Below are 15140 nucleotides of genomic sequence, written 5' to 3'. Positions count from 1 at the left end.
CTTCCTAATGGTGCAGCATTCATCCATTCATATGTGTTACCTTTCTAACAAGAATGTTTGATGCTCACAAGAACGTCTATGTTCATTACACAACTTGAGTAACTATTTCTTCAACTCTATTGCCTACCACTGTCCTTAGTAACAATCTCATTGGCAATCTTTTGTTTTGACCTCAGTTCTTTTATTTTCAGACTGTATATATCTGTATTACCTATACCTCTGAACCAGCACTGCTAGGTTTTTGACATCCATGGAGTCTTAAGAAGTTTAAAAAAAAAAAGTGATTTCTCAAGATTAACAGAAATCCTTCATAAATTTCCTCAATGCCGGGACCTTGACATTTAGTTCTTCCTAATGCACTAAACAGACAGGCATCATGATTATACATTTCAATACCATTCATACTGTTGCTCTAGCAGAAAGTCAAGGGAATTCTGGCTATGTTTATCTCTAAATCCAGATCTTTCATCACTCCCTCACTTCAGGCCTTTCCCGCCCTAGTCCCAGGCTAAACTACCAGTGATAAGAAGTCTAGGAAGTACTTAGCCTCTACTGGATCTACAATTTGATGCCAAAGTCAACAGCTTCCACCCTGAGCCCCACCCCCATACTAACTCTGGGATGTCCTCACACCTTGGAAGAGCCTGCTAAAGAGCTGGTTTTCCAACTCTAGCACAGAAGCCTTCATAATTCCTTTTATTCTGCCTGGTTTTCAGCCTTCTCACTGGCTCTTGTAACAAGCCCATCTTGGTTTCCTACAACTTAATTCAAAGATCTGTCTCTTAAAAATCTTACCTGTTAGGTTTTTGTGCTTTGAACTATAAGCCCTGCTTAAGAGACTTAACATCTCAGGACAAACATTTACTACCATATTTCAACAGGTATCAAGAGCAGCATTATTCAGTAGAACTTTCTTTTTTTTTTTTTTTTTTTTTTGGTCTTTTTGCCATTTCTTGGGCCACTCCTGTGGCATATGGAGGTTCCCAGGCTAGGGGTCCAATCGGAGCTGTAGCCACCAGCCTATGCCAGAGCCAGCGCAACTCGGATCCGAGCCGCATCTGCGACCCACACCACAGCTCACAGCAACACCGGATCCTTAACCCACTGAGCAAGGCCAGGGATCGAACCTGCAACCTCATGGTTCCTAATCAGATTCATTAAACACTGAGCTACGACAGGAACTCCTAGAACTTTCTTTTTGAAGGAAATATTCTATACCTGCATGTTCAATAGGCAGCTTTGTTAATAAAAAATCATCATACATAACCGAAGAAGTTTTAGCAAATAAATTCAAATGCTAAGCTAACAATTCTATGTGAAGACTGATAATAAGGGAAATTATGATAACTGCACTTAGACAACTTGTTTGTTTTTAGGGCTGTACCTGCAGCACATGGAAATTCCCAGGCTAGGGATCGAACTGTAGCTGTGGATGCCAACCTACACCACAGCTCACAGCAACACCAGATCCTCAACCCATTGAGCGAGGCCAGGGATCGAACCTGCATCCTCAGGGATACTAGTTGTATCCCTAATGAGCCACCACGGGAACTCCCTAGATAACTTCTTAAAACATACTAAGCACTCAAGGAAACTTGGTCTCAAACCTGATGAGCCACCACGGGAACTCCCTAGATAACTTCCTAAAACATACTAAGCACTCAAGGAAACTTGGTCTCAAACCTGAAGGTCTAAGATATAATGCTACGGTGTTCTTCAGACTTACCTCACAAAAACAGAAAGAAACTGCTGGGATTCCAGAATATGCAAGGAAAGGGAAAGCAGCATCATCAAAAGAAAGTTTCTCACTGCAAGGAAAGGAAGAATGTCTTTAGAAAGTTTTCAAAGAACAGACTATACTACATGAAACCCTACCCTACCCCCAAGTAAATTCTTAAATTGAATCTCTCTGTGTAGTAGAGGTTAACTCACTGCAAGCTTATGTTTAAACCTCTGCTACTCAGGTGCTACTGAGTGACTCTGCTTTTCTATTAGCTGTTCACTTTTCTCAACTTACACTTTGTTGATCCAGTTGCTGTCTCGATACAGAGACTGCCCAGTAACTGGATTTTTTACCTGTAAAATAAGAAATTAATCAACCAGTAAAACAAACCCTTTGATTGACTTATTCAAGCTAGTCACTAACATGTTTTCCTCTATAAACATTTATAAAAGATATTAAATTTTTATATCTTCTTGAAAAAAAACTCCTTTAAGACAGTTAAAACAATCTCAAATTTCTGAAGTTATTCCCATTAGGCCCATGCTGTTAGTTCCTTTAGTTATAATGAGGAAAAAAATGTTTTCCTTCTTAATATTTTTAAAGGTGGCTTCACAATTTTAAAAGCCCTCTCTTGCCTTCATGACAGGCCTATCTTGTTTTTGGTTTCTTCCTTCATAGCACCTTTTATACTACTGCCAGCACATTACTGCCCTGTTGGGGACCATGTAGTTTCCCATGGCATTAAGATCAAGTTCCCTGAACCTTGCTTCTCTCCAACTTGAGTCATTCTGCTATATAGTCTCTAATCCCATCAGGCACATCTGATTCCTCCCTCATTTAAAACTACCGTCAATCACATGTCTGTTTTTAGTCAATGGGTATTTCATCTGGCCTTCTAATTTGAGTCTTGGGTATGGGTCAAGATCATTTAGACCTTCTTTAACATTCTGACTCTACAGACAACCCTCGGCGGGCACCCACAATACAGCTGAGGCCTCATGGAATTCTGCTGTATAATTCTACAGACTACACGCTGTTTGCGGTCAGAGCCTTCATATACCACCTCCCTCAGAAGGCTTGGGGTAAATAAGCTGAAAGTGTGATTTTAATGCTGCTAGGGAATTTATTCTAAATTCCTGTTATTGGTTACTTATAAAGGTTTGAATAGCAATGTTTTCCATCTTAATTTTTGTCTAATTTACATGAAATTTTCATAATTAGGTATACACTCACATCTTTCATCATTTTCTCAATAAGCGAATACAACAGTGGGCTGGCAGAAACCTTGAAGTTGCTGGTACCTGCAAAGAGATTATTTTAACATTTCTCCTCTAGTCAAACAATTTTCACATTGCTACTGCTATAACTAAAACTACTTGGCAAACAGGAAGACAAGCTAGATCAGTGGTATTATCCTCTTAATTAAGTAGACAAAAAAGTGATTGAGGAGACAAGCTCTTTAGTGACTGCTAACCCTAATTTCACTCAACTGAAACTATGACACCTTCAGTTTGCATATTTAATGTTAATGATTTATTTTGGGGAGGTACCTTTCTGGTTCACCCATGTTAGGGGTAGTCATCTCTTAGCTACATTACTATATTCAATACATTCTGCTGCAAAGATAAAATGGGAATAATGACTAATAAAATCTAGTTTAACTCCTTCCCTTCCATGTAGACATTTCATTTTTCTCCAGTTCATTCAGACAGTTTATCCACTGCCTAAATCTGTACTTTAAATAACACCAATCTCTCTTAGAAGTTTATCTCGTATTTCTACCCATGATGCCACAATCTAGCAAGATGTGAATTACTAAGAAGTACCATTCTATTGGTATGGTTTAGCTCCTTCAGGACCAAAGTAGAGGGAGTTCCTGTTGTGGCGCAGTGGTTAACGAATCCAACTAGGAACCATGAGGTTGCGGATTCGATCCCTGGCCTTGCTCATTGGTTTAAGGATCCAGCATTGCTGTGGCTCTGGCGTAGGCCGGCTTCTACAGCTCCAATTGGACCCCTAGCCTGGAAACCTCCAGATGCTGTGGGAAGCGGCCCTAGAAAAGGCAAAAAAACCCCCAAAAAACCTCAAACAAACAAAAAAAACAAAGTAGAGAACTAATGGTTCTTAAACTCTAGTGCATCAGAACCACCTGGAGCACTTATTAGAACACAGTTTGCTGGACCCTATGCTCCAGATTCTGATTCAAAAGGTCTGGCATAAGGTCTGAAAGTCTGCCTTTCCAACAGCTCCAAGGTGATCTTGATGCTGCTGGTCTGGAGCTACATTACGAACCATTGCTGTAGACAAGGCAATCTGCACCCATTCTATAACTTCATGCACTATTTAAGAGAGCACTAAGTCAATCTTTTGATCTGGTTATGCCTAACTGTAAACTGTAAAAAATAGTAAGTGCTGCTTTAGAGAGTTTCTTCTGCTGTTTCATAAGTATTTTATAAACTCATAAACAGCTAATGAAAAGACACTTACCAAGAACAGCTTTATCCAGATTAATATAAGTGAAAGCCTTTAAATGCAAGGAGGAAAGGTATCCCTATGAGAGAAGGACAAATATTAATGTATTAATATGTACTAATCTAATTATCAAAGACAATAGCTATTAATAGGGATTTCTGTTTAAACTTGGAGTCTATAGATTCTACTGAAACTAAATACACAAAGGCAAAAATGGTAAAATCAAATCTAAAAGCATGGTTTCTGTGGGTTTTCTACAGCTTAAGCCAATACAAGTTTGAGTGCCCATTCTGGGTTTAGATAATATATAGAAAATACCTCTAGCCATTCAGTGGCACCAATAGCTCCAAAATCTCCAGCACTCCAGCTGGCAAAGACAATGCTTCTGCTGGGTTTAAACTGACCTAACAAACAAGAAAAAGTCAGTTTTATCTTGGGAACGGTTAAGATGAAATCAGAAACTTCAAATTCAAGTCTGCAGATCCTCAAATTTTTATTTTCCTTTTGTGACCGCAGGTGAAAGAACAACACCAACAAAAGGAATAGAAATAAAATTTGCAAGTAATATAAAAGGATAGATCATTTGCAAACAAGATCTTAAGTACACAGAAGGAACCAGCTTACTCAACCTCACTCTTCTATGCCTCCATTCTTTGAGTCCCTTAACTTCCAGACCAAGACATATTTGAAATCAGAGAATCTTCTTTGAAAACTATTTGCTTAGAGGTAAGTCACTTAAAACACTAGATTAAACACAACTCTGTTATGAGGTAGAATGAAAACTCACCAGTTTAGGAAAGAGTAAGTTTTCAGAGAAAGTACATTAATGAGGGCTCTTTTGAGAGCCACCACCCTCCTTTCCTCCTCCTTCCCTAGGTATGTATTCTTCTGCATTAATGTACTTTTGTATAAAAGTTAAGCACTGAAACTTAGCCTATGATTCAAAGATTCAAGAATTTGATGGGGGTTTGCATGTGTGGGTTGGCGGTGTACAGAAGTGGTAAGTACCATGGGAGAAAGGCTTCAAAGCAAGCCTTTCTTATTGAAACATATAATATATATTCATAAATCAAATATATAGATACATATTCTATAATATATATTATCCAACTATATGTATATTATCATATATATTTATAAATCAAATATATAGATATTCTATAATATATATTATCTAACTATAAGTATATTGTCATTTTATAACAAAACTATAAAACATTAGTACAGATATACTGCTTGCTTTTAAATAGATTCCTTAGGGACCATGTTAGATTTGCTGTATCACTCTGGATATGTCACATTAAGAATTTAGGGCCCAGAGTTCCTGTCATGATTCAGCAGTAACAAACCCAACTAGTATCCATGAGGACGTGGGCTCAATCCCTGGCCTCACTAAGTGGGTTAAGGATCCAGCACTGCCATGAACTGTGGTGTAGGTCGAAGACGTGGCTTGGATCCTTTGTGGCTGTGGCGTAGGCTGGCAGCTGCAGCTCCAATTTGACCCCTAGCCTGGGAACTCCATATGCTGTGGGTGTGGGCCAAAAAAAGAAACAAAAAAAAGAAAAAAGAATTTAGGGCCCAATATAATGCCTTCTAGTGTCTCAAACTGATAATACCCAGTACAGTGAAGACACTGCACAGAAAGCTGTTGCAAAGTCAAAGGCAGATACAACAAAAGACAATCTGCTTTGCACTTAAGAATTTAAGGTCTAGCACAAGTGAACCATAAAAATATAGGCAATATTTTAACATTCAGTACATATAGCACATAGATGTTCAAGTTCTCAAAATTTGTACCCTACCTTTTATGACCATGTCGGAGAGTATCTGGGCAAGGTTCAATAGGAGACTTGTTCCTACACTGGACTTTGCAGCTCCAGGACCCCAGGCATCCCTCTGGGCCCCTACTATAACATAGCGATCTTAATTTAAAACAGAAAAGAAAGAAAAGAGAAATTATGTAATCAACTTTTAAATAGTTTAATAATGAACTAGAATAAGCACTTTATTAGAAGGGTAAAGATGCATTAAGGGTAAGAAAGCCTTGCTTCAGATCTGACTTAAGACTCCAGGGGTTTAAAAAAAAGATCACATGACAGTACTACTCTTTTTCCTTACTAGTATTGCTACTTTTTTCCATATTACCATTTAAGTTTATGACTGTGTATTTGTGCTAATTGTCTAATAAACACTAAAGTCCAAATGATATAACTATCTGATTGCATTCAAATGGATAAATTGGCAAACTACAGCCTGCACACCCATTCATTACCAACTGTCTATGGCTGTTTTCATGCTACAGTGGCAGAGGTGAAGAGCTGCAACAGACTGTATGGCCTGCAAATTGTTTATTCTTTTCTCCTTAAGGAGAAATTTGCTTACCTATGGTTTATTCAATAACTTAAAAGAGATTTTCTAGTCATAATGGTGAGTTTTTAACAAGTTAATTTCCTAGGCCCTTATTACCTCCCAATAAAACTGACACCTGAACAGTTCATTTCAGGATGGATAAGATTTAGCATTTCACAAAGCCAAGCCAATCGGACTTCCTGCACTGCCTCCCCCTCTGGCCACATCCTTAAGAATGAGGAAAATGGGGGTGGGTGGGAAAACAACCCAAGGGTCTTTACCTGGTTCTTCAAAGCCCTTAATAACTCCAAAGATGTTAAGAATTTTTATCTCTTTCAGCACATTGTTCACAGTGAGCTTCACATTCTTACTTGGTGAGGACACCAGTTTGCATGGAAAGTCTGTTCTCCAAGTAAGAGGACAATCTTGTTCCATATTTCTAGAAGTAGGAAACAGAAGTCAGAGTTCTGAGTTACTGTTACTTCCCCTCAAGTTTCCAAAATCAGTCCTTCTTACTGGCCAGTGAAGTTCTAGGTTAAGAGGACATATAAAAAGAACATAACAAAATTACACTCACTAGTGGCAGACATTTGTGTTTTACTCTGATCTGCAGGCAGTCATTTGAAAATCATGAGTTCCTTCCTAGTTTAACCAATGCTTTTTTTAAAAAATGCATTTTATTACATAGCCTCAGCTGATGACTGCTTTTTCTGCCAGAGACAAAGCTATAGTTTACATCTGAAACAGATACCAAGATGGACTCAAAATGAAGTTCTTATATAAAAGTCCACTAATATATCTGCTTCCTAACTCTCTCCACTAACAAGGGTAAACATTCTTATTTCAGTTATAAAAGAAGATACTCATCCTGCTGGTAGTTAGATATCTCCCCATTATCCAAACAATGCCTGCTCTAAAAGGCTTACTTACATAACTATATGAAAACATTATTACTCCCCCAACTACACAAGAAAAAGGGGCCTGGCTTCACAAGTTAAGAAAGACTTGTCGGGCGGTAGGAAGAATTAGCTGATTCTAAGTTTTGTTTAGTGAATAAGAACCACCTATTACAAAAACCTCTTAGATGCCATATTAATAGTCACATAGGATTTTACAGAGTCCTTATGTGTAGATGGCTCTTCATTTGATACCAATAATCCTGCTAAGAGAATATATTTTGACTATCCAATTAACTCAAAGAAAATCATCAGTGGGGTTAACTTGTTCAATGGCACATAGCAAATAAATGCTCACAAGAGTGTTTGAAACTAGACCGACATCCCATGCCAATACCTAGTGGGAAATATATCCAGATCAAGGTAAAAACTAATGACATGTATTCTAATTAGACTGGGTAATATTTTTATTGTCATATTTATTTATTTTTTATTATTGTCTTTTTAGGGCTGAACTCATGTGCATGTGGAGGTTCCCAGGCTAGGGGTCAAATCGGAGCTGTGGCCGCCAGCCTCTACCAGTCACGGCAACACAGGATCTGAGCCGCGTCTGCAACCTACACCACAGCTCATGGCAACACTGGATCCCTAACCCACTGAGCGAAGCCAGGGATCGAACCCATGTCCTCATGGATGCTAGTTGTGCTCATTAACCACTGAGCCATGACAGGAACTCCTAGACTGGGTAATGTTTTTAAAGAGGGATACTGATACATTAGGGAGGATATCCAGAAGGACTAATTATGACTATAAAGCATCTGGAAACTGTCATGAGAACTGAGGATAGTCAATCCATAGACAAACTTGAATCATTCTGTTGCTATAAGGAAAATCCAGAACTAATGAGTACAGGGAATAAAATTTCACTTCAATATGAATTCTAATAGATCTTCTCCAATAATTGAATGGGTTGCCATAGGCAACAAAATGCTTTACCATAGGAAGTACTTAAGCAGAAGCTATGCCGGGAGTATTATACCAGGAATTCACTGGGTAGATCAAACAAGGATTCCTTGGGTTTATAAATCTAATGTCTATTATTAAGATCACTTTATGGAGGAAAAATTTCATTTTTAGCTACACCAAGTTAACAGCTAACCATCCCCAAAGGATCCCAAATGTGGAAAAATACAGCCAATTGTTTTAAGGTGTTATCAAATCAACTTAAACAGATTACTTCTCCCTAAGCATCAAACATGACCCTGCAAGACAGTGTTCAAATAAGAACTTACCCAAATAGCTTTTCTGCACCAGTTCTGGAAATTGTTTGCACAGGTATGTTAGGCAATCCTGATGACTGAGAGGGTGGAAACTGAGTATGATTGAAAGAAGGGAATCCAGGTGTGTACGGGTCACCTGTTCCTAGATGAGCCTAGTAAATAAAAGGCATTTATTCAAGAAATCCCTATAACATTGAAATTCACTATAAGGCTATAACCTAAGTTTATTAGCACTTTATTGAAAATCTGAGTGGTTCTACAGTATGTGACTCTTGTTTTTATATGGCATGTGCCAAATTCTCAATTCAAGATACTACTGATAAAGTGCTTTTAGCAATAAGTAGTAACTAGGTCTCAAAGTCATGTAACCCATCGTCTCATTTACTGTTAAAACTTTCCAAGGGGAAAAAAAGTATTTAAGGAAGGCACAGTTCCATTAATGTAGATGGAATCCAGCAATAACTTGGAGACCTCAATAGCTCACTTACTCAAGAAATAAAAACTCACATGTCCAAAAACTGGAACATCTGCATTGATGATAGGAAAGTTAGCCCGGTCCATGTATATCAAGACACCAATTGCATCTAAACTTTGAGCATTTGCCACCTAAAGAAAAACATGTAAAGTTCAGAAAATGAAGAGCCCATCAACCAAAATTAGAATACATACTGGAGTTATAATGAAAGACAAAGGGTTATAGGAAACTATACCAATACTCCCAATGTTTCAAACAGCTAATATGGTTAGAAAAAAAAATACTTACTTAAAATTTAAACATTTTATAAAAAAAAATTTTTACTGAAAATTTTTTCTTTCTTTTTAGGGCCACACCTATGGAATATGGAAGTTCCCAGGCTAGGAGTCAAAATGGAGATACAGCTGCTAGCCTACGCCACAGCCATAGCAATGCCAGATGAGAGCTGCATCTGTGACCTATGCCGCAGTTGGCAGCAACACCAGATCCTGAGCTCACTGAACAAGACCAGGGATCGAACCACATCCTCAAGTTCTTAACCCACTGAGCCACAATGGGAACTCCCCTTAACTGAAATTTTTATCAAGAAAATTGTAGATTCATTTGCAGTTTTAGGAAATAATACAGAGATCCATTTTGTAAACTATGCCCAGTTTCTCCCAGTAGTCAGATTTTGCAAAACTATAGTAAATGTAACAACCTGAATATTAACATTGATACAATACAGTCCACCAGTATTATTCAGATTTCCCCATTTTACTTACACCCATTTGTGTGATTTAGGTTCCAACCAGTCAAAATACTGAATAGTTTTACTATCACAAAGATCCTTCCCATTGCCATTTGATATCCACACCCACTTGCTCCCCACCCTCAACTCACTGCAACCACTAATCTCTTCTCCATTTCTACATTGTTTAGCTTTTTGAGGATATAAAATTTTTGAAATGACAGAGTTAACAGCATGACCCAGCAATCTCACTCCAAGGTAGACCCACAAGAGAATTAAAATATATAGTCACATAAAAACTTGTAAATGAATGTTTACTGCAGTGTTCTTTGAAAAGCCAAAAAGTGGACATATCCCAAATGTCTATCAGCTCATGAGCAGACAAGCAAAATGTGGCATATCCACACAGTAGCACAGTGTTCAGCCAAAAAAAGGAATGAAGTACTACTGATTAATGCTACAACACAGATAAACCTTGAAAACATTATGCTAAGTAAAAAGAAGCCAGTCACAAGAAGCAACATATTGTATGATTCCATTCATATGAAATGTCCAGAAAAGGCAAATCCAGAGAAACAGAGAGTATATTAGTGATGGCCAGGGACTAGGAGGAGAAGGGAATGGGGAGTGACTACTAAAGGGTATGGGGTTTCTTTTAAGGGATAATGAAAATGTTCTGGAATTAGATCATGGTGATGGTTGCATAATCTGTGAATATACTAAAAACGGAAATGTACACTTTAAAGGATGAATTTTATGGTATGTGGATTGTATCTCAATTTAAAAAGTAAAAAAAAAAAATATGGCTATACAACAAAACTCTAGAGGAGAGTTCAAAAGATAAAATAATAAAGTCATCCACGACAACTACTTGATACGTTCCATTCTAGGCCCCTGTATGGATTAACTTTTAATTTTCCTCTTTATAAAACAGTTATACCTGTTATATATATATATATATATATATATATAAAACTCAGTTACATAGACCCAATTTAAATTTCTTTCAAGTAATTTTTTCACTTTTTTTTAAAATAGTTCCGTTCCATCATGGTTTATCCCAGGAGACTGATATAGTTCCATGTGCTATATAGTAGGACCTCGCTGTCTATCCATTCACTTAAGCATTTCTCATCATTTCATTTTCATTGAAAGACAACAGCCACAAAATACTCCCAAGTTGGAAGTATTTATAACTTTAGATAATTGGAACTTACCTGGTTTATAGAATACTTTAATAAATTATATTATCAGGTATGAGAGTTTAAGACTGATGGTTTTCAAACTGCAAGATTAACAATACTATTTAGGAGTTCCCGTCGTGGCGCAGTGGTTAACGAATCCAACTAGGAACCATGAGGTTACGGGTTCGATCCCTGGCCTTGCTCAGTGCGTTAAGGATCCAGCGTTGCCATGAGCTGTGGTGTAGGTTGCAGATGTGGCTCGGATCCTGCCTTGCTGTGGCTCTGGCGTAGAACAGCGGTCACAGCTCCGATTTGATCTCTAGCCTGGGAACCTCCATATGCCACAGGAGCAGCCCTAGAAAAGGTTAAAAAAAGAAAAAAAAAAGAAAAAAAAACTACTTAGCTAAAGAATGATATGATACCAATGTATTTAATAGCTCACACTTACCTTCTCAGCAAAAGTGATTTTCCCTGCTCTAACAATAACTAGAGATCCATTCACAGGCATTTTTAAATCCTCAAAGTCTTTTTTAGTGCCAAAATTAGCAAAGATCAGTTTACCCTAGAATAAAGACAACAGATTCAATGAGCATTATGGTATTAGAACAGAGTTGGCTACAAAATGATTTTACAGTTCAAACCCAAGAGAACAAAAAAAGAAGACCAAGGCCCAGAAAAGATACATGAGAATTCTGAAGTCAAAACTGATCAGGGTTAACAGGAATGAAGTCAAGATTTCTGGCCTCCTATATTCATGCCTTTCATTATCCCATGATGCCTTTAATCTAACTGATTATTTACATTTATTAATTTACACTGCTTCAGATATTCTGGGGGAATGAGAAAGGATAATGAAACATCCTTAAACAAAGAGACATATCAATATAAATATTGGAGGCTAGCCACGGCAGTACCAAATAAATAATGTTCCCACACTTGAACTCCAGACAATTGGTGATATACATTAAGAATCAACTGAAGGTGCTGACAGTTCTCCTGTGGCACCATGCGCTAAGGATCTGCCATTATCATTGCAGCAGCACAGGTTTGATTCTTGGCCTGGGAATTTCCATGTGCCACCAGCACAGCCAAAAAAAAAAAAAAAAGATTAAAAGAATCAACTGAAAATTCTGATAAATCTGTCCAAAAACTGTTGCAATAAAATGATTTGCATAGATCAACTTTTAGATTTGTATAGACGCTGTCATCACAGTGTTCCTCAACTCTGTCAGGGTTCAGATGCACAGCTATAAACTGACACTAACAGGCAAATATCTAAATACAGAAAGCTTGCAGGTGAACCAAAACTCTCACTGTTCTTTAGCAGAACAGTCCACCCACCTGCACATCGCTGGCTTGTGGGTAGCCAGGAAAAGTGATGCAGCACAGGTAACCAGGAAGAGAACAATCATAGCACTTCATTTGGCTAGGAAGACATTCTCTAAAGAGACACTTGGCATATAAATATGTAGTTGTCAACCTAAAAAGCCTAGTTAAAGCCATTGTATATAGTTGTTTAGTTTCTGTAGTAGTTTGGCAAAATTTACCTAAATTTTCAAAGATCAAGCATTAAAGAATCAAGCTAAGATTAGATTCCAGACGGGGAAATTATTTGTATCTGTCCCCACATAAGAGGGTATCTGAGATAGGAATTCATTTAATAAATTCTGCCATGTGTCAGGTACAGCCCAAGGCTCTGGAACATAGAAAGTGAAACCAACCCCTAGCCCTTTTGTGTAGCATAGAACAATGAATAAGGGCGGGTGTCTTAAGTATCAGGAAGAAAAATAAAGCAAGATAAGGAGGAGTAGAAGAAGGACATTTTCGATAAGATAATCAAGGAAGACTTCCCTCGGGAGGGACTAGCAAAGAGACTTGCACAAGGTGAGGAAAGAAGGCGTGTGAGGTTTAGGGAAGGAATGGACTAGGCAAAGGGAAACGTGATTTCTATAAAGGCTTTGAGGTGGGAGAATGCTTCAGTCTGTGTCTGAGGAACAGCAGGGAAGTTAGAGTGGCCAGAGCAGAATGAGCAAAGAGGAGAGCAGTAGAACTACTTTAGGGCCAAGATGAGGACTTGGGATTTTATTTTAACTGTGGCACGGGAGGGTTGAGAACAAGAATATCCTATGATCAGTTAAATTTTACAAGTAAATTTACACTAATAACTCCTAAGAACAGTAAACAATGAGTTTTTGAGCCATGTAACGGGGAAAAAGTCTCATGCATGGTTTTGCCTTACTCACAGTAACTGTCGTAGCCTTACTGTATGCCACGTAACCCTCAGGACTCTCCACTGGGTATACCAAGCTGTTGCTGTCCGTATTCACTAAGGTCACTGAGTTTTCAGCATTGCTAAAAAAAAAAAGATTAAAATGAAGCTAAGGCATCTTGGGAAGAAAATTAAATGGCTTTATTACATTTAGCATTCAAATCACATTATTTATTTTGATGGTCTTATAATTAGCACACCTAAAAAGAGCCACTTCTTTTTTTATTACTTTGTTTTGCTTTCTTTTTAGGGCCTCACCCAGGGCATATGGAAGTTCCCAGGCTAGGGGTCCAATCTGACCTATGGCTGCAGGCCTATACAAGAGCTGCAGCAGTGCTGGATGTGAGCCGCATCTGCAACCTACACCACAGCTCAGGGCAATGCCAGATCCTTAACCCACTGAGCAAGGGCAGGGATCAAACCCACATCCTCATGGATCCTAGTTGGGTTCGTTAAGCCATGAAGGGAACTCTTAAAAATAGCCAATTCTATAAAATAAGTTTACCATCTTTCAACATACCTTCCTTTGACTTGAATCTTAACAAAATGTTCATCATGCCAGACTTTGCTGAGTTTAAATTCACGGAACTGATTTTCAATGAAAAAACCAAGGCTTTCATCTTTTTGAGATCCAGCTTCACGAGGGGCATAATCGTCATTCAGCATCCTGAAGGAAAAAAAAATCATTGTTAAATGAACTAAAGTTTAACTTAAACATTGAACTCAAATATAAAGCCATTTGTTTTAAAAGCATAACTCATGAGATGAATTAACTGTGACCCCAAATCCTGGTTTAACCAGATAATCTTAAAAGAAATCAAATTTGTGCCCATATTTGAAGGAACTGATGACTTCAAACTTGTTAAAAAAAAACTTATTTATCTACTGTAAAGCCCCATCCCAATATAATATATCTGCTTAGGGTAGTGTTAGGGGAAATAAGTAGCTTCTAGGATATCTGCTATAAGCACAGTGAAAGATGGTATTATTACTATTGGTGAACTCAAGATGTACAGCTTCAATGTTCACTTACTTTGAAGCTTCCTGAATACTCTGGAAACAAAGCTGCTCTTTGTTCATGATTTTGGGGTTGGAGATAAACTACATTCTCACTTTACCCATAAATCCTAGTGCACAGTATAGACAAAAGTATTCACCAGATGAAGTAAAATACTAAGATTTCTAATTTAAGACCAAAAGAATTACTATACCATTGAAACCATAGGAAGCTAGCAAAAGGTAAAAGATGATTGGTTCGTTACACAGAGTTTAGATATGTGTCTAAGGAAGATCTTAAAAATCTTAATGACAGAAACCTTAAGGACAATCAGGGTATGTATTGATTGAGAACAAGAAGAAATAGGATGGGCAGTCAAGTGAGTCCCAAGCTAGAAGATGAAAAAGGCTACTGATGCCCTTGTGGATAGTACCAGGGCTCAGCTTGACTTACAAGGAGTTAAGACATAAAACCAGAGCAGAAGAAAATCTGACAACAAGCAACACGCTAGGCATTGAGGTTGAACTTGTGAAGTAGCGCAAGCTTACTTGATGGTACGGGTGAAGTCTGTGGTATCCAATCCCTTTGACAACAGTATTTTGAGGTCTGCCCAAAATAAGCGAGGTGTTTGAGGGAAGTTTTCTGCTTCAAAAGTTTCTGTCTCTTCTGCCTCTGAAGGTTCTGTTGGTACCAGTGTCTTACAATCTGTTTTTGATTCTACACGTTTACAATAGGCCAAGTAGCCAATCATAAATCCTAAGGATA

At 38.0% G+C, this 15140-nt stretch overlaps 1 protein-coding gene across 7 annotated transcripts in view; it reads right to left on the bottom strand.

Moving 5' to 3' along the window:
• TFRC (transferrin receptor) overlaps window positions 1-15140 on the bottom strand; it is a 29987-nt gene that overhangs the window by 6729 nt on the left and 8118 nt on the right. For all 7 annotated transcript variants that reach the window (XM_047789797.1, XM_047789842.1, XM_047789833.1 and 4 more), the window contains exons 4-16: window positions 14924-15131; window positions 13899-14045; window positions 13353-13461; window positions 11558-11671; window positions 9228-9326; window positions 8733-8872; window positions 6826-6983; window positions 5998-6117; window positions 4514-4599; window positions 4211-4274; window positions 2957-3024; window positions 2018-2076; window positions 1727-1808 (exon numbers count right to left, since the gene is read on the bottom strand). In XM_047789797.1, the coding sequence (XP_047645753.1) occupies window positions 1727-1808; window positions 2018-2076; window positions 2957-3024; window positions 4211-4274; window positions 4514-4599; window positions 5998-6117; window positions 6826-6983; window positions 8733-8872; window positions 9228-9326; window positions 11558-11671; window positions 13353-13461; window positions 13899-14045; window positions 14924-15131 (1454 nt within the window). The remainder of the gene's footprint in view (window positions 1-1726; window positions 1809-2017; window positions 2077-2956; window positions 3025-4210; window positions 4275-4513; window positions 4600-5997; window positions 6118-6825; window positions 6984-8732; window positions 8873-9227; window positions 9327-11557; window positions 11672-13352; window positions 13462-13898; window positions 14046-14923; window positions 15132-15140) is intronic.

Source organism: Phacochoerus africanus, chromosome 1 (genome assembly GCF_016906955.1).
Source record: "Phacochoerus africanus isolate WHEZ1 chromosome 1, ROS_Pafr_v1, whole genome shotgun sequence".
Taxonomy (NCBI): Eukaryota; Metazoa; Chordata; class Mammalia; order Artiodactyla; family Suidae; genus Phacochoerus; species Phacochoerus africanus.
The sequence above is the reverse complement of the archived record's forward strand: the minus strand, read 5'-3'. Positions and strand labels throughout refer to the sequence as shown.